The sequence below is a fragment of the Delphinus delphis genome, chromosome 1 (assembly GCF_949987515.2).
Source record: "Delphinus delphis chromosome 1, mDelDel1.2, whole genome shotgun sequence".
Taxonomy (NCBI): Eukaryota; Metazoa; Chordata; class Mammalia; order Artiodactyla; family Delphinidae; genus Delphinus; species Delphinus delphis.
This window is the reverse complement of record NC_082683.1, coordinates 132,463,506-132,483,878: the sequence shown is the minus strand read 5'-3', so window position 1 is coordinate 132,483,878 and position 20,373 is coordinate 132,463,506. Positions and strand designations below refer to the sequence as shown.

Below are 20,373 nucleotides of genomic sequence, written 5' to 3'. Positions count from 1 at the left end.
GGCACCACGCTGGTTCCTGCCTCAGGGCCTTAGCACTTACTGTTCCCCCTGCCTGAACACCCTTCCCTCGGATCTACACACAGCTGACTTCTAAGGATTCAGATCTCAGCCTCGAAGTCTAAACCCAAAGTGCCCTCCCTCGACCAATCTGGCTAATACTCACTGTTCCCCTCTCTTACCTCAGGAAATCTGTACCTACGACTCGGTCTTTTCCTTATATCATTATCTGGAATTACTGGGCTGATTTTTTACTTGTGTATTATCTTCATCCCCCACCAGAATGTAACCTCTGGAGAGCAGGGCCCTTGTCTACCTTTCACCACAGTCCCTCGGCTGGAGCCTGCCTTAGGGTAGAAGCCACGTGACTATTTGCTGCAGAAGGAAGACGCAGACCATGTTTTAGGGCTGGTTTAGGGTTGTGCCCACATCAGAAAGCTGCTTTCCCACTTCCATCAGTCAGGCCTGGCTCACTTGGAGCCAGTTAACACCCAGGCCTCCCTCTGCTTTCTCTGCCTGTCTGCCCTCCCTCCCCCAGGACCTCTCAGGCCCTTACCTTGATGGCCCCTGTGGCTATCTGGATATGGTGCAGCCGTCGCAGGGTGCTCTCTCTGTCGATGAAGTAGGAGGCTGCCAGCTGGTGCAGGATCTCCAGGGACACAGCAGAGCTGTTCCCACCGCCCCCGACTATAGGGGCAATTCCTGCCACCTCTGACTTTCGGCTCAGTTTCCGCTTGTCCACAAAAATGGTCAGGGACTCTTCTCCTACAGCAAACAACATGGGTGCACTGGTGAGGCCTTCAGCTCCCTAATCCCCTACCAATAAGAATGTGAAACCCTTCGCCAGGGGAGACCGAGCTAAGAGGGAGCCCACGGCCCCTGCTGACGGACTCTTCTCATCCATGCCATGTTCAGAACAATGTCATCAGACTGCGCCACAGGATAAGGGCACCACTGCCTGGGAGGCCCTCCGCCTCCTCCCTGCTTCCGTAATCTCCCAAAGCTCATCCCCCGCCCCTCCAGCTTATCCAGTTAACATCCTCTATTGATCTCTATCTCAGGCAATCTACCTCCATGGGGAAGATAAAATTCTCCGTCTCAGGTTGTTTATAAGAAGTCACCGTGGCTATTTCTGCTCCCTAACAAAGGGCAAAAGCCTTGAAGCTCAACCTCCCTTTTCCCCATCAAACACTCAGCGCCTACCACATGCCGGCAGCTGGCCTGAACCCTTGGAGAGTTCCTTTTGTCCATCAGACAGTGAGCTAAATGTTATAATAAATCCTGCTTTCTCCTTTCCAGGGCAGAGAGAATGCTGCCTATTCCCAGCTCTCAGTTCTGCGCTGGGTCCTAGCCATAGGTCCCCTTCCACCTTTGCCTCCATCCAGCCCAGAGTCATTCTAATTGGTTTGGCTGGTTACCAATCTCTACAGAGTGGAAGCAGAGAGGTCAGGGACTCAGTGGACATTTACTTCTTTGCCTACGGGTCTCACTATTGTAGCCACAGCCAATATTAAGATATGGAGAAACCTCGGGGTTAGATGGCTCACTCAAAAGAAAAGTGGGAGCACTTCTGGCAAGTGCTTAGTAGGAGTCTGTCTGTCCCCCAACCTCCTTACCCCACATCCCCTCCCCAGGAGGATGCTTATAAGCAATGTTCTGGGGTGAATTTGGATGTCAAGAGATTACACTGTTGACAAATGCGCCAGAAAGAAAACGTTTCCCAGTCAATAATAGGCCAGGAAGAATAAAAGACCCAGGAAGAGTTTGAAGCTATAGTCAAGGGGTCTTAAAGCTATTTTCGATGAGCTGGCAACCAATGAGTGTAGGATCGTGGTATTGCTTACCTCCGAGGGTGGCAGAAAGTAAGAAGTGAGTGCCGTACTTTTTGATCAGGTTTTCGGTGACCTGTTGCAGGTTGGGTCTCCTTCCGAGGAGGCGGATGTTCCGGATAAACTCTGGGGCAAGAGGCAATGGCAAACTAAAGAAGTCCTTCCTTTCTAGAGCCAGGCTGTTCACTTTCCAACGTGCAAACTCCCTGGAGGAAAAGTCGAGGGACAAGGAAAAGCTCACTGTATTTTGGAACAAGAGGCATAAAATCGGAAGCAGGTAATGTTCTTCCTCCACTTGCACCCCCTCATCTCCTGTCAGCATACATCTCTGCAGATGGAGGGACCACTGCCTGAAAGAGGCCCTCTGGTCTCTGATTCCCAGTCGGTAAGAAAGCCCTACCTCAGCTGACCTCCATTAGTACACGCTCCCATTGGAGAGTGGCTTATTCACCTGAAGGCAGTCATGGTAGTAGTGTAATGGGGAAAAACAAACAACGAAAATATTGGAAGTGGTTTGCTGAAATAAGATCTAGTCACAACTGCAACTCAGTGGATGAGTCACCTCATGGCCTCTGTTACCCATTTGGAAAGTCAGGAGGTGGGTTTAGAACAACAGTTCTCAAACTTTTTGGTCTCAGGACCCGATCACACTCTTAAACATGATCAAGTCCCTGTATTTAGGTGGCTTCTGTCTAATGATAATTACCCCTTTAGAAATTAAAACTGAGAAAATTTAAATTTAGTTATCTATTATTTCATTTAAAGATAATAGAAATAAATCCATCATATATAACATAAATAACATATTTGTGTGACAGTCACTGTATGTTCTGGAACAAAACAGATTTAGTAAGAAGAATGGCATTGCTTTGCCTTTTGGCAAATCTCTCGAGTTTCTGGCTTAGCAGGAGAGAGCTGCATTCTCATATTTTCTTCTAAGTTCAATCTGTTGTGATAATTGTGGATATTCTTCTTCGGTACCACACGAAACTCAACAAATGTACTTTCTTAAAGGTTAATTACAGTGTGGAATCTGAAACCATTATCAATAAGCTTTTCATACTCAGTTACATTAAAATCCAGCATTCTATATGGTACTTTGAATGGATCTTTTTACTCTTTATGATTGTGTAACATCATGTATTGGTCATCCATCTGGAAAATATGGGACCACTGAGTTATTCAGATCTTCCACATTTTGACACTTTTTATTATATAATATCAAAACTTCATATTTGTTAATATCCCCACAAATCTCAAGAAAAAAGTCTTTAAATATTGGAAAGCTGTCAAGCTCATGATGACAAATACAAGTTTTCCAAAATTTCAATTTTCATTTGAAAGCTTAAATTTTATCATTGGTAACAAGTACTGTCAGTTACTTTCCTCGAAGAGGCAGGCTTGCTTCATTCTTTTTTTGAGAAAATGTCTGCCAAACACTAAAATCTGAATAACCATAGATTGTTGGTTGTTCTTTCAAGAAAAATTCAGTCCCATGAAAAAAGTGGCTAGGTCAACTCACAACTCAATCACAAATGTATTTTTCTCTGAGATCATCATTCTTCAGTAACCTCAAACATGCTTTATATGTACTTTTCATCTCATCTTACAGAATATTAAAAAAGACATGTACCCATGGGTCAAGATCCAATAAAATTAATAAATTTTACTGCTTCAAGGACATTCATGAAGTTAAGCATACATGTATGTGTGTGTATGTTTAGGTACGTAATGATGAATACCTGACTACTAGTGTCATTTGGTGAGACTGCCTTTATTTAAGTTAAGATGCCAGCAGTTTCATTCACCATTGCTTTTGCACCTTTATTGCAAATGTCAGCATGGACATCCTGAAAGGAACTAAGAGGATGTACATTTTGAGAAGCTCTATTCTAGAAGATGGCAAAGTTCCCTTCTAGTTCCATCTGGAATTTTAATCTTCATGCTTTACTCCTCACTGAAATATTTGTATTTTAAAGGGTGAGATTTAAATGATCATATCCACTAGTAAAAAAGGGGTTTTCCATTGCCTCCCAAATTATACTAGTAAGGATCGGCTCCACTGCCTTAGAAAACCACAAAATGTAGTCTTCTCAACTTTCTCACCCATCCTAACTCTGCTCTTCATGACAGGGCTACACCTTGGTCTAAACTTCCCCCAAAATCCATGAAGTACAAATGACAAGTCCACAGAAAAAAATAAAATAATTCAAAATAAATAAAAATCCATGCCCATTTGAGGCTACAGAACTCCCCTATCTAATTCTAGAAACTAAGACAGAGAGCGGGGGCATGTGCCAAACATTACCAGGGAAACAAAGGAAAAGGGATAACTAATAATTCAGGGTTCTGACAAATTAAAATTCCCACTGTGTGGCTTTATTTATCTAAGCAGGTAGCTCATAATAATGCATTATCTTTTATTTCCTTTGTGGAGGAAATGCTAAACTTTAAAGTACAGGGTATTTGTCAAAATATTTTCTATCCCATATCCCACTGCAGCATAAAGAACAGTTGCTTGAACTCACTTCTTATTGGCTGGATGGCCAATCAAAGACATAGAGCAGCTTATTAAACAAACAAACAAACAAAAACCCACAAGATCCAACCATGTTCTGCATACAAGACTCACTTCAGCTTTAGGAACACATACACTGAAAGTGAAGGGATGGAAAAAGATATCCCATGCAAATGGAAACCAAAAGAAAGCTGGGGTAGCTTACTTCAGACAAAATAGATGTAAAGCCAAAGGTCATTATATAATGATAAAGGGATCAATTCATCAAGAAAATATAACATTTATAAATATTTATGCACCCAACATAGGAGCACTGAAATATGTAAAGCAAATATTAACAGATCTGAAGGGGGAAATAGACAGTGATACAATAACAGAAGGCAGGGCTTCCCTGGTGGCGCAGTGGTTGGGAGTCCGCCTGCCGATGCAGGGGACACGGGTTTGTGCCCCGGTCCGGGAGGATCCCGCATGCCGTGGAGCGGCTGGGCCCGTGGGCCATGGCCGCTGAGCCTGTGCGTCCAGAGCCTGTGCTCCGCAACGGGAGAGGCCGCAGCGGTGAGAGGCCCGCGTACCGCAAAAAAAAAATAAAATAAAATAACAGAAGGCAACTTCAATACCCCACTTTCAACAATGGATAGATCATCCAGACAGAAATCAGCAAAGAAACATTAGACTTAAACTATATGTTAGACCAGATGGACTATATGTTAGACCAGATGGACATGACAGATATTTATAGAACATCCCATCCAGCAGCAGAATACACTTCTCAAAGGCACATGGAACATTCTCCAGGATAGAGCATATGTTAGACCACAGAACAAATCTTAATAAATTTAAGACTAAAATCATATCACACATCTTTTCTGACCACAATGGTATGAATCTAGAAATCAATTACAAGAAGAAAATGGGAAAATTCACAAATACATGGAGATTAAACGACATGCTCCTGAACAACCAATGGGTCAAAGGAGATATCAAAAAATATTTAGAGACAAATGAAAATGGAAACACAAATACAAAAACCTGTGGGGTGTAGTAAAAGCAGTTCTAAGAGGGAAGATTATAGCTATAAATGCCTACATTAAGAAAAAATAAAGATCTTAAATAAACAACCTAACTTTACACCTCAAGGAACTAGAAAAGAAGAACAAACTAAGCCCAAAGTTAGTAGAAGGAAAAAAATAACAAAGATCAGAGTGAAAATAAATGACATAGACACTAAAAAGACAATAGAAAAGACCAATGGAACTAAAGGCTGTTTTTTGAAAGGTTTAAAAAAAAATAGGCAAATTGTTAGTTAGACTAAGCAAGAAAAAAAGGAAAAGAAGACTCAAATAAAATTAGAAATGAAAGAAGAGACATTACAACTGATATCACACAAAGGATCATAAGAGACTACTATGAACAATTATACACAAAATTGGACAACCTAGAGAGAATGGATACATTTCTAGAAACATATATATATATATATATATATATATATATATATATATATATATATATATATATATATAAAACCTACCAAGACTGAATCATGAAGAAATAGAAAATCTTAACAGTGTAATTACTAGTAAAGAGATTGAATTAATCATCAAAAACCTCCCAACAAACAAAAGTCCAGGATCAGATGGCTTCAATGGCAAATTCTACCAAACATTTAAAGAAGAATTAATACCAATCTTTCTCAAACTCTTCCAAAAAATAGAAGAGGAGGGAAACTTTCATACTCATTTTATGAAGCCACCCATACCCTTATACCAAAATCAGACAAGGACATTATAAGAAAATAAGATTACAGGCCAATATCCCTGATAAACATAGATGCAAAAATCCTCAACAAAATATTAGCAAACTGAATTCAACAGTACAATAAAAGGATATACACCTTGATCAAGTGGGATTTACTCCAGGGATGGAAGGATGGCTCGACATCAAATCAATCAATGTGATACACCACATTAACAAAACAAAGGATAAAAATCATATGATCATCTCAATAGATGAAGAAAAAGCATTTGACAAAATTCAATATCCATTTATGATAAAAACTCTCAAGAAAGTGGGTATACAGTGAACATACCTCAACATAATAAAGGCCATAAATGACAATTCCACAGATAATATCATACTTAATGGTGAAAAGCTGAAAGCTTTTTCCCTAAGATCAGGAATAAGACAACATTGCCCATTAGCACCACTTTTATCCAATATAGTACTGGAAATACTAGCCAGAGCAATTAGGCAAGAAATAAAAGTCATCCAAATAGGAAAGGAATAAGTAAAATTGTCCCTATTTGCAGATGGCATAATATTATATATAGAAAACCCTAAAGACTCCACCAAAAACTGTTTGAACTAATAAAAAAATTCAGTAAAGATGAAGGATACAAAATAAATATACAAAAATCTGTTGCATTTCTATAAACTAATAGTGAAATATCAGAAAGAGAAATTAAGGAAACAATCCCATTTACAACTGCATCAAAAAGAATAAAATACCTAGGAATAAATTTAACCAAGGAGGTGAAAGACTTGTACACTGAAAACTGTAAGTCACTGATGAAAGAAATTAAAAAGACACAAATAAATGGAAAAATATTCCATGCTCATGGACTGGAAAAATTAGTATTGTTAAAATGTCCATATGACCCAAAGCAACCTACAGATTCATTGCAATCCCTATAAAGATTCCAATGGCATTTCTTATAAAATAGAAAAGACAATCCTAAAATTAGTATGGAACCACAAAATACAAAATACTAGCCACAGCAATCCTGAGAAAGAAGAACAAAGCTGGAAGTATCATACTTCTTGCTTCAAATTATACTACAAAGCTATAGTAATCCAAACAGTATAATATTGACATAAAACAGACACATTGGTCAAAGGAACAAAAGAGCCCAGAAATAAACCCATGCATATATGGTCAATTATTTTATGACAAAGAAGCCAAGAATATTCAATGGGGAATGGATAGTCTCCTTTGACATAACTGGAATGATAATGGGAAAACTGGATAACCACATGCTAAAGAATTTAACAGGACACCTATATTACATCATATAAAAAATCAACTCAAAATGGATTAAAGACTTGAACTTAAGACCTGATACTATAAATCTCCTAGAAGAAAACATAGGCAGTAAGCTCCTTGACATGAATCTTGGTGATGGTGTTTGTTTCTGGCACCAAACCCACTCTCCCTGCTTTGTTGTAGGCCACACCTAGACTTCATTAAGTAACAAAGAATTTCTATCATATCACTTAGTTTGTTAGGGGGTGAAAAAGGCAGGTATTCTTCCATTTTCCAGTTTCTTACAATGGTGATAGCTCCTCACTGAAAGGAAAGGCCACTTCACCAAAGAGGTGAATCCCACTTTAATTAAATCTAATAAATAAAAATTGGTTCTCACATTGCTTGCTTAGTGCACTTCATTCAGGACTGCTGAACAGTATCTCCTACGAGAAGCTTTTTCCCTGACCATCCCATCCAAAAGAGCACACCTACCTCTACTTCCCCATGCCCTGCTTTACATATCTTTTTAGCACTTATACTACCTGACATAATATATATTTTTAATTCTCTTTCTCTTCCATTAGAACATAAATACTATGAGGTCAGGATTGATTCTTTCTGTCTTATTCAACAGCAACAGAACAATGCTAGATGTTGTAAAACAGAACAATAGTAGATATTCAATAGATTTTTGTTGAATGATTGAGTCTCTCATTTATTTTATCTATTTAAAATAAACAACCAGGCTTCCCTGGTGGCGCAGTGGTTGAGAGTCCACCTGCCTATGCAGGGGACACGGGTTTGTGCCCTGGTCCGGGAGGATCCCACATGCCGCGGAGCGGCTGGGCCCGTGAGCCATGGCCGCTAAGCCTGTGCATTCGGAGCCTGTGCTCTGCAACGGGAGAGGCCACAACAGTGAGAGGCCCGCGTAGCACACACACACAAATAAATAAAATAAAATAAAATAAAATAAACAACCATTATTTCATGTCACAGCTCTCCGAATCATTTACTTGTTTGCAAATTATTGAAACTAGATAAAAAATGTTAGTGATGAGAATACACAGAAGCAACAACCAATTAGTGATTGATGTGAAATAAAAGTAAAGCATTCTAAGTGTGTATACATATCAATGAGAAAATTAGATTTGATTTACAAAAATGTAACTTACGGGCATATTTTGTGCATTTTTTATATATAAATCAAGGCACTGAAGGTATTTTCTTATGCTTTGGTAAACTGAGTCTGAATCCCCTTTCACTGTCTTCAGTGGACATGGACAACTTCCAATGACAGTCCACGTGCCGAAGTGCCGCGAGTATGGAGCACCCATTCAGACTCTGCTGTGCTTTACACCCGGTGTTAAACATCAACATCTCCAATCCCCTATACTAGGTCTAACAACAATCTCTGCCACACTCATAGTGTTAAAGAGCCCCAAAGAGGCAACAATCTTGGAGTTCTGTACTTTTCCTTAGTCTTCATCTTCCTTTGTCCAACATCAGACTTGACATATTTGATTGTATCACATATTTTATCCAAACCGAACAAAAGTTTTGAGTGTCTCTTACTCAAGTGAATGAATATACTGAAGCTCAGAAAGCTAGGTATTTTGCCTGATGTCACAAAATTACCAAGAGGGAAATTTGGGCTATTAGAATTAGAAGAAACATTTGAATACTATTTGCCAACCTCTTCCATGTTATCATGTACATTGAAAATTCTCTGTATGTGATGCATTGGGATCAATGAATGAGGCTTCTCGGGCCTGAGGAGACAAGCACAGGGAGTCCTGCTACCCCAGACCCTGCCCAGTCACCCCAAGGGCTGAGGGAATCAATATATGGACACCCCTATCATCCATCTGTAGCACCACCACATGCCAGCATGCAGAGCAGGTGAGAACACCTGTTGCATTCCTCTTACATTATAAGAAAATCAGGAAACAAAGAGGGAAGTGGTTTGCCTAAAACAATATAACCATTTGGCACTAGAACCAGAACAAAATCTTGTGTCCTAACCCTATCCCAGTGCTATTAACAACAACTATGATGGTGGTGACAATAGTAACAATGAGACCCGGAGAAGTTAAGAAAATAACTTGCAAAAAGTCACACAGTAAGTGGCCGAGCTATGACCAAAACCCAGGTCAATACCATATTGCTGTTTCTATAACACTATTTTCCTTTGTGTATATTCGATTAAGTGTATTTTATTTCATTCTAATGCTTTTTAAAAGTTTACTATCTTTCAACAAAGATATTTTCATTACCCAGAACACTTAATTCCTTTAATTATCTACACAAAACAGGAATGTACTGTATATCCAAAATGTAGTGCAACATATGCACCAAAGCAAAACCTTTTTTGGATGAAGGTAGTTTCAATATACCCATTTGCAGGAGGAAAAATTAAGACCTAGAAAAAAAATCAACTCCATGCACAGGGTACCATGCAAGGAATCAGAGATAAAGGCCTGATTCCAGCTCCTAGGGCTGCTCTGAAAATCATAACACAGAATAACAAATGACTTAGAAAATGAATGATACTGTCTTAGGAAGGTTTTTATGAGCCAGTAATAAAAAGTAATGGTTAACATTTAATGAATTCTTAGCATGTGCCAGGCATTCCAAGTGTCTTGCAAGTATTAACCAATATAATATTCAAAACACCCCTATCAGAGGTAAAATATAATTATCCTCATTTTACAGACAAGGAAATCGAGGCACAAATAATTTGCCGAGTAGGTAACACCTGGTAGGTGGCAGAGTCAGGACTGAAACACAGGCTGTCTGGTCCCAGGATGCACAGTATTTACCAACGTGTTATACCACCTCCCCCGTGAAAGTCAAAGGGGCAATCACGAGTTTGTGAGTGGAAGAGAGAGAGAGTGAGTGTGTGTGTGTGTGTGTGTGTGTGTGTAAGTGAGGGGGTAGGAGAATTTCAGTGGAGAAATACACCCTCCCAAAACAAATAAACAAAACTCGCTTCCATAAACTGGTGGGGTGTCGACTCAGAATTAGGCATAAGGCCTCAGCTGGCTGCAGGAAGGTTCAGGCTCTGAGAGCACCCAGTGGTTTTCTCTTCTACTTCACTCCGTTTCCTGCCTGCCCTTTGGGGCCCTTCACTGAATCAAAATAATGGAGGAAACATCTGTGAATGGAGTTTGAGCCAGAGTGGTAAAAAAACAAAAAATGTGCTTAGAGAACTTATTAACCTGGTTCTTTCCAGCAACTGAAAACCTCAGAAGGCAATACTGGAAGGCAGCCTGAGCTATTCAAATAATAAATGTTCATTTCCGATTTTTCATTTAGTAGGTTTTTTTTCCATAATAAAATAATCAAGGCTCTTTTTTCCCCTAGGAAAAGGATGTTTTCTATATAACAATTATATTAACACATGCTACTTCAATTAAGCCATCATCTTTGTTTCAATTAAGACATCAAGTAAATTTTCATTTCAATTTAGCCATTTCTCCTAAAATCTTCTCCCACTGTGTTTGTTTCACAGTCAACAGTATGAGAAAGCAAACATTTTAAGCACTAGGGAAGGCCATATGGAAAGGGCCCTTAAAGCAACAGAGGTGACTACATAAAGAGCTCACAGGTTAAACCAAGGGTGACCAGAGCTCTCCAATGTGGACCCTGCCTGCCGTTAACTGAAGCACTTCAAAACGTTGCTTCAGTTAAGGGCTACAATTAACAGACGTTTAGGCCACTTTCTATTGCATTTTAGATTAGCCTAGAGTGAATCGCAAATATTTTTGTCAAAGGATTAACATACCCATAAAATTATTAATAATCAAAACAAAGTTTAGGAAAGGTACAATCCCGATTGGAGGGTAAAATCCAGTGTGTTATTAGGAGCGAGCGGACACACCGACACCGAGAATATTGTATACGTAACAAAAAATCTCTATCTGTATTCTGAAGTGATCGTAGTTATCTCTGTCCCAGACTGCTAAACACTAACAGTCCGGTTGCCAATACAGGATGCTTCTGGTTGCACGTGAGTTTAGGGATTTTCCGGAATCCAAAGGGGCCTGTGACAGGAAGGCGGAACCAAGCCCCACGCCAAGCCTCAGGCAACGGGAGCTTCAGCAGGGCTTGGGGGCCAGGCCAGCTCTGGATCTGAAGCAAAAGGGTCTCCGATTAGAATACTAAATGGCTACAAGGTGTTCCCAATTTGAAAGATGCAAATGAAAAGGAACGCCTCCACGTAGCAGCTACTGACTCTAAGGTCACCAAACCCCCTGCAGCACTGCGTTCCTCCACCATACACGAGGTCAACAAAAACTGCCACTGAGAGCCAAGAAAGACAGAAAGAGCGCAGCCGGGGGCTTCCATCCAGGTGCGGTTTCCAGCAGCCACATGCTGAAGAACCACTTTTCGGGCTTGTAAACTGAGAACGTTGACCCAGCCCCCTTGAAGAGTCATGACCCATGAAGCTTCCCTCCCTATGAAACCTTAAGGAGGAGAGTATTTCTTTAAAAATCCATAGTTTAATCAGAAATAGAGTTACAGATGTAGAAAACAAACTTATGGTTACCAAGGGGTAGTGGGGAGAGGGATAAACTGGAAGATTGGAATTGACACATACACACTACTATATATATAATAGATAACTAATAAGGACCTACGGTATAGCACAGGGAACTCTACTCAATACTCTGTAATGGCCTATATGGGAAAAGAATCTAAAAAAGAGTGAATATATGTATATGTATAACTGATTCACTTTGCTGTACACCTGAAACTAACATATAACATTATGAATCAACTGTACTCCATTAAAAATTTTTAAAAATTAAAAAAATAAAAATCCATAGTTAAAAAACAAAAACAAAACTATACCTCAGTGAGGCTGAAACCTAGTAGTAATGAACACTGCAACCTACAGTATGGGTAGTTGGACTGAGACCTTGTGCTTACAGCCAGATTATTTTTTTACCAACTTTCCAATAGACACGTCTTTCCCTCTCTGTGTGGGAAGCACATTTCGGCCCACTTCCGAGACCACCAATATGGGTGCCATTTGGAAAAATCACATTTCCTGTATCCTGAGTATGCAGCTTGACCCACCGCGCTCCGCTGTGGCACCCCTGCAGGTTTGCACCATCCTGTCCCAGTGTCGGCGTGCCCCTGAGTGCTCAGAGCTCATTTGTTCCCCTTGAGTTAGAATGCAGCCTGGTTTACCAGGGAAGGATTCAATGCTGTCTCCAGCAGAGAAAACCAGTCATCACCTGCTCACTCAGGCAGCTGTTCTAGAACAGGTTCTGGTACTACCTGAGAGGCTGGGGAGAAGTCGTAAGGCCACCACTGAGCCCAGGATGCCCAGCTCCAGGCCCCACTTTAAACACAATGGCAGAAGGAGTGGACTGTTGTGGTCGGGAATGTTGCCCTTCTCTAGTCTTCTGATGTATTTCCAACAACCTGTGTTTTGGAGGTACCCTCCTCCAACCTTTAGTGCTGAAAGGGACTGAGCTACCATCCTCTAAAAGGCTGTTTTGATATGAACCATACTTGTAAGAAAAAAAAAATGATTTTCCTTGAAAAATGAAGGGAGACACAGGACAGGTCATTAAGTAAAATATTTAAGAACTTTGGAGCCAAAAAGATGGATTGGCCTTAGGCCAAGGACAAAAATAGGTTTCTTGTCATTTTTACTGTGATTTGACTTTGTCTGTGTACACTGTCAACCAATGACCATTGGCAAATTTCTCCCATACCAACCAGTACTAGATAAATACAAATGTCTTTGTTCTCAGAGCCCACCTTTCTCCTGGAGAGTTGTTTTTTCCCAACTAGCTTCACTCGCCAATTTGATGCAGGAGTCTCAATAAACACTAAGACTTGGACTGCTGATTTCCCTGAAGAGTTCTAGGAAAGGCACCTTCTCTTTCTTCATCTTTCTAACAATATACCTTGCATCCAGGGCTAGTACTCTCTTCATAGAACTCCATCCACCAAGCTAAGACAGTACCATGTTTTCTTTTTTTTTTTTTTTGCGGTACGCGGGCCTCTCACTGTTGTGGCCTCTCCCGTTGCGGAGCACAGGCTCCGGACGCGCAGGCCCAGCAGCCATGGCTCACGGGCCCAGCCGCTCCGCGGCATGTGGGATATTCCCGGACCGGGGCACGATGTCCCCTGCATCGGCAGGTGGACTCTCAACCACTGGGCCACCAGGGAAGCCCATAGGGCTCATATTTGCCTTAGAAAATTCACATGAAGGAGAACAGCCAAAGCCAACATATACTTTGAGCGATGCCAGTTGTTTACCTCAGTGACACAGCTAAGGTGGTTTCATGTTCTTGAGCTGGACATTTTAGAGCTGAGGGATATATCATGCTTTGGCTCCTGTACAGAAGGCAGTATTTCTAGATACAGCACATCATCAGGAGATTTCCATCTCAACCAGAGATTACTATAATGTACTTGCCTATTAGAGTCCTTACTGCTATCATGAATAAGACATGATTAACCTGAGCTGTAAAAAGAAATTATAATAAAACCATAACCTCTTATATTGGTGTAAAGCTTTCCTTTAGTTTTTTAAAAAATAATTGCACACAATTCTTACACAAGCTCAACAATTTTATCAATGCAAGGACCTCAAGAAAGAGGAAGTGGAGTTATTACTACTCAACTATGAACCTTCTAGAAGTTAACAAATGAAGAGACGGAGAAACTGAAAAAAGGGACCAAGTCGCAGCTGATCAGTGGTAGAGTTTGATGAGAACCCACGCCACGCCACAAATGATTTTCTGTCTTTGTCTATGACCTGTGCTCAAGTTCAAAGGCCACTGTACACCTTTGTCATACTTCCCTGGAAATTCTTTTGCCTCGTTTACCACCGTGGCTGGGAGAAATCCCCAGGCAGAAAGGCTTTGATCCAGGAGCATTTGGGTAAAAATATCTCAGCCCCTGCAACTCCAAGAGGCACAAGAGGAGAAAGAAGGCCAGCCCTCCCCACCATGCCCCAGTGCCCCGGCCCACCCACTGGAAGAATTCAAGAAGCCTGGCATGAAGGTAATTTAGCAGCCTGCTGTGTTCTCAAACAACGGCCGGTAAACAATGATTGGCCAATTTCATTCTAATCTTCCCAATTTTGCTCTAATTAAAATCAAGCTGTAGCTTTCAAACAGTTTAATTAAGGCTGATTGGGAGAAATGGGGAGGGGAGACTCAAGCTTAAAGGAGGAGGAAGAGATCATTCTTTGGCGAATCTCATACTGCCCGACAGGCTCAGAGGCTCGGAGAGGGTGTTGAGAGCGGTGTGTTTGTACAATCAACAGGATGTACAGCAGACACACTGCAGTGAAGGGCCAGTGAATCTATGAGGCCAGAAGGAACTGAAAACGGAGCTGAGACCTGTGTTTTCTGAGGCACAGAAAACCCCAGTTCTGCCCTGACCTCCCAACCTGATCCCCACAGCTCATCTTTTTAACTGTGGAGAAAATCGCTTTGTTCACTACTCTTCACCTCCCGTTGTGCTTGTCTTTGGCTAGCAAGCTGACAGCCCATGCCAGGCTTCTCCCCAGCAAACATCCATGGGCTTCCCATTATCTACTCAACCCCAAGAGAATTTCCCCTCACTGGCAGTTCCTCCCATTATTCAAGTTTATTCCTCTTGCAGTGAGATAGCCCTTCTGGTATTTGGGTATATGGACTACTCTTCTTTTTTTTTTTTTTTTTTTTTTTGGTACATGGGCCTCCCACTGTTGTGGCCTCTCCCGCTGCGGAGCACAGGCTCCGGACGCACAGGCTCAGCGGCCATGGCTCGCGGGCCTAACCGCTCTGCAGCATGTGGGATCTTCCCAGACCGGGGCACGAACGCGTGTCCCCTGCATCGGAAGCAGACTCTCAACCACTGCGCCACCAGGGAAGCCCGGACTACTCTTCTTTAGATTAACTATTTTTAGTTCCTTCAATATAGTTCCCAGATCTCTAGGCCCTTATGCTTTAACTTTCTCTGCTTGCAATCTAGCTCGTCAATGTATTTCTTTTTGAAGATGACAACCACAATTAAACACAATCCAGTAGACGTGTTCTGAGCCACCAAGAGTACACTAGGATACGGTATCTGAACACATCAGTATCATCATAATTATCATCATAGTGTCAACTTACTGAGTCCTTATGTTGCCAGTCATGGGACTGGATGCTTTACATATTTTTCAGTCATCACCACAATCTTGCAAATGTCAGTGGGGTAGAATCCTCATTCTTGCCTGTATTAGAATGCCCTTTGACATGTAACTTTGCAGTAACTCTGCAGTATCACTTACTCACATGAAGGGAGCTTATTTCCCTCCCCCATTGATATTGGGCTTAGCAATGTGACATTGCTTTGGACAAAGGAACATGGACAGAAGTGACAGGTGCCAATTCTGGGCCCCCAAGTGCATGTCTCCACTCTCTCTCTTGCATCCCTGCCCTCACCATGAGAACTGTTCCCTCCATGAAGCTGTAAGATGCTGCCCTTTCAGCCTGAGACCCATCATAAGCATCGTTGGAGTAAAGACCTAATGGCCCCTGTGCAGACCCACAACCTGAAGCATAGCGAACTCAACCAACCTACAGATGCTGAGTGAGAAAAATGATCATTGTTCTAAACTCCTGAGTTTTGGGGATACTTTCATATCGATAATTGTGGCAATAATTAACGGATACACTGATACACTCCACGAGCTTAAGTCTCATTTTATGGCTGAGCAAGCTCAGACGGAGATAATTTAAGTGTCTTAGTCAAGGACACATAACCAACCAAAAGTAAAGACAGTCTGTGATCTTTCTACTGTACCTATTTCCTTTATTAATACACCTGAATACTGCATTCCTTTTTTGAGAGAAAAATATTCTTGGCTGACAGCAATCTCATGGTGAACCAGACCCAGCCCCCCATCTTTCCAACCCCAGATATATTTTTTCCACAGCTAATCCAGGACTCCTATACGCTATATTTGTGAAGTCGACATTTTGAACTTAAATTTAAGGCTTTGCATTTCCCCTTTTTCTTGCATTTCCTCACTTGTGGCAGAGACTGGAAAATTGTTCTCTAAGCGATTTCATTTTCCTCCTGGGCTCACAGATGGACAGGTTTTCCCAGCTTCCTCTGCATTTAAGTGTAGCCACATGACTGAGTTTTGGCCAGTTTAATGTGAACCCAGGCCTAGCCCATAAGACTTCCCATAAAATCTTTCATGCTCTCTTTCCTTGTTTACCAGGACCGAGAGGGGAACTCTGAGGACCTAGGTGGTGACACAGTGACTGGATAGATAGAAGGGGTCTTGTTTCTGAATGACTTCATGAGGCAATCTCCTTTTAACCCTACCACAAACTGCACTGGGCATAAACAAAAAAATAAACTTGTATTAAGTCACTGAGATTTGGGAACTGTTTGTTCCAGCAGTTAGCCTACTCTGACTAATTCCACCTGGATCATGTCAATCTCATATTGCAGCCTGGCAAATAATCTTCACTCCTGACATTATAGCCTATCTGGATAAAGGTCCCTTTCAATTATCTGATTTTATTGCCTATGTGGTCAAACATCCATGCTCCCATATCTCCCCCAGTTCAGTAACATTCCCATATGGGGTCTCTCTTCCTTGCTTTGTGAGTCTAGGTGGAAATGCTGTTGGTCTTGAGGCCTTGACTTTAACATTATGGGATTACGGTGTATGAGCTGTGTTCTACAGGGAAAGCACCTGTCACAGTTAGGAATTTATCTGGGACTATCTATAACTATAAAATCAATGAATAGATTAACTCCGGCTACAGCTAGGGAGAACAATATGTAGATTTTAAGTGATAAATTTGATTAATGCATGAAGACTGCAGTAGAAAGAGTTTGATAAAGTAAGGCTTCCCCTTCTTTGTTCCATCTTTCTCAATTAATCTCTCTTCATTTTCTCTTCTTCCTCAAGATTTTCCACTCTATTGTTTTCCATATTTATTCTCAGGAGACCTATCACAAGAATAAGCACCTATCTTGAAATAAACCAAATTTATTTTTTAGTTATCACCAAATAATCCTATAAAGAAATTCCTATTATTCTACCCATTTGACTGATGAGAAATAACTTGTGCAAGATCACACAGCTGGAAGTAGCAGAACTTCCATTTAAACCCACAAGGGGACTTCCCTGGTGGCACAGTGGTTAAGAATCCGCTTGCCAATGCAAGGGACACAGGTTCGAGCCCTGGTCCAGGAAGAGCCCACATGCCACAGAGCAACTAAGCCCATGAGCCACAACTACTGAGCCTGCGTTCTAGAGCCTGCGAGCCACAAGTACTGAGCCCGCGTGCCACAACTACTGAAGCCCGTGCACCTAGGGCCTGTGCTTCGCAACAAGAGAAGCCATGACAATGAGAAGCCCGTGCACCGCAACGAAGAGTAGCCCCCACTCGCCGCAACTAGAGAAAGCCCGCGCGCAGCAACAAAGACCCAACGCAGCCAAAAATAAATAAATAAATTTATTTTAAAAAATAAATAAATAAGCCAACGGAGTATGATTGCAGAGGGTGGAACCTCACCCACTTGCTTTCTGCTTCATCTAATTCAGTCCCAGAACACCCTACTCTTAAAGAGTGACTTCATTCTTTTATTATATCTTTACATGTGGCAGACATTTTTGCCTGGAAGAGCTCAGAGCCAAGTGAAGAGCAAATAGAGACAGGCAAATAAATAATTAATTAAATGCACAAAATAAGTTCTAAAGCAGAAATATGAACAGACTGATGGGGAACCAGAATTAGGAATAACTAACTTGCTCGCGGGAGCCAAAAAAGAAGCTATAGAGAGGTGATATTTAAACGGGTTTGAAAGGTGAGTCGGAGCTCAGATGGTAGAGAAAATGGAAAGAGCTTTGCAGGAAAACGGAATAGGACATGCAAAGACAAGTGGGATCTAAGGAAGGCTCTGTGTCTAGGAAAATCTGGAAATGTTCACTGAGACTGGAACACAAGATAAGCAGGAAGAAATGATGGGGCATAATCAGTGGCACAAGGTCAGTATTCATGGAATATTTGTTGAAATAGTAAATGGATGGATTTAGAAGAGACTCTCATGCTAAGAAAACACATTTGGATTTTATCCTTTGAGCACAGAGGGACCAAAAGAGGATTTTAGGCAGGTTGAACTGGAGAAGAGAGAAAAGGCCAAGTGGTGAACGATGAAGCCAAGACAAGAGAGAAGAGGCTGGCTTTGAAAGGCAGTTCTGAGATGGAAGCCACATAAGGCAAATGGAAGATGGGGAAAAAGCATGAGTTACAGTGGTGGCCTGTCATGGTAGGAAGCACAGGAAAGCATACAGAAGATATAATAAGTGTCGTAGAAAACAGGATGTGTGCAGTTCTGGCTATGATTTTACCACAAACTAAGTCTAGGTGAACAAAATCAAATCATGTGGGAGGTGCAATTCTTTGAGAAGCTGAGAAAAAAGTTTTCTCAGGATTTTTTTTCCTACATTTCACTTGAATGAAAAACCTATATTCTCTCACGATAAATCCAGAACATATTTCCCACTTTTCTTGTAAAACTGATGCTTCAGGTTCCAAGCAGAATCACCACATATTCTGAGGTGAGCCCGTGACCTTGAACTACCATCACTCATTTTCAAGAACTGCACAGAATGCAAGAAGTTAAAGAAATCTGTGGAGAGGAAAATGCCTGGTCTGACAAACTCCAGGATGGTGAACTGACACTGATCTGTGACAAAATTCTTGAGGATTTTGAAAGGTGAGCACGCAAGCAAGCAAGCTCTCCAGGAGCCGGAACTGGTTCAGGAAGAAAACCTTATGTCAACATCAATTTCTCATTTATTATCCCTTTCTTTGTTTACCAGGACCCAGAAGAACTCTGAGGCTCTGGGTGATGACAGAGTGACTGGATAGGAGTCTTGGTTCTGAATGATTTCATGAAGATCAAAGAGGGAAAAGAGAGAGTTGGGAAAAAAGAAACAAGGACAGTTTGAGAGAGAGACTGTGAGAGGGGAAAGAGAGAGAAAAGAACATCTGGAAGGAAGTCACGGTGTGCTACTGTGTCTAAGAATAACTGCCTTCAAATGTCTGGAGACCTTTTGCAAAGAAGAGGAATTTACACTTATTCTAGAGAAACAGGAGGAAGCAGAGTGAGGACCGATAAGTGGAATTACGGAAGGAAATACTGAGATTCAATTTCATAAAGATCTGTAGAGTGTTTGGGGCTGCTGAGTGGAAGTTGGCTTCAGAGAACACGCAGAACTGGACCTGCCCAAGCCGAGGCACCTTCTTGGGGATCTGTAGAGTGGTTGTCTGCCATGGGTAGAAAATAAATGATTTTAAAGTTTCCTTCTGGAACCCTTCTGTGCTGTTGGTGGGAATGTAAATTGGTGCAGCCACTATGGAAAACAGTATAGAGGCTCCTTAAAAAACTCAAATCAGAACTGCCATATGACCCAGCAATCCCACTCTTGGGCATATCTCCAGAGAAAACTCTAATTCAAAAAGATACACGCACCCCAATGTTCACAGCAGCACTATTTACAATAGCCAAGACATGGAAGCAACCTAAGTGTCCATCGACTGATGAATGGATAAAGAAGATGTGGTATATATATATATATATATATATATATATATATATACACACACATATACATACAATGGAATATTACTCAGCCATAAAAAAGAATGAAATAATGCCATTTGCAGCAACCTGGATGGACCTAGAGATTATCATACTAAGTGAAGTAAGTCAGACAGAGAAAGACAAATATCATATGATATCACTTCTATGTAGAATCTAAAAAATGATACAAATGAACTTATATACACAACAGAAACAGACTCGCAGAAATAGAAAACATATGTTTACCAAAGGGGAAAGGTGGGCGGAAGGTATAAATTAGGAGTTTGGGATTAACATATATATACTACTATATATAAAATACATAAACAACAAGGAGTTACTATATAGCACAGGGAACTATATTAAATATCTTGTAATAAGCCATATGTGAA

The 20,373-nt window shown here is 41.1% G+C and overlaps 1 protein-coding gene across 1 annotated transcript in view; it reads right to left on the bottom strand.

The window, feature by feature from the left end:
• BRINP2 (BMP/retinoic acid inducible neural specific 2) overlaps nucleotides 1-20,373 on the bottom strand; it is a 117,687-nt gene that overhangs the window by 20,381 nt on the left and 76,933 nt on the right. The window contains exons 3-4 of the mRNA XM_060009723.2: nucleotides 1,842-2,032; nucleotides 554-762 (exon numbers count right to left, since the gene is read on the bottom strand). Coding sequence (XP_059865706.1) covers nucleotides 554-762; nucleotides 1,842-2,032 — 400 coding nt within the window. The remainder of the gene's footprint in view (nucleotides 1-553; nucleotides 763-1,841; nucleotides 2,033-20,373) is intronic.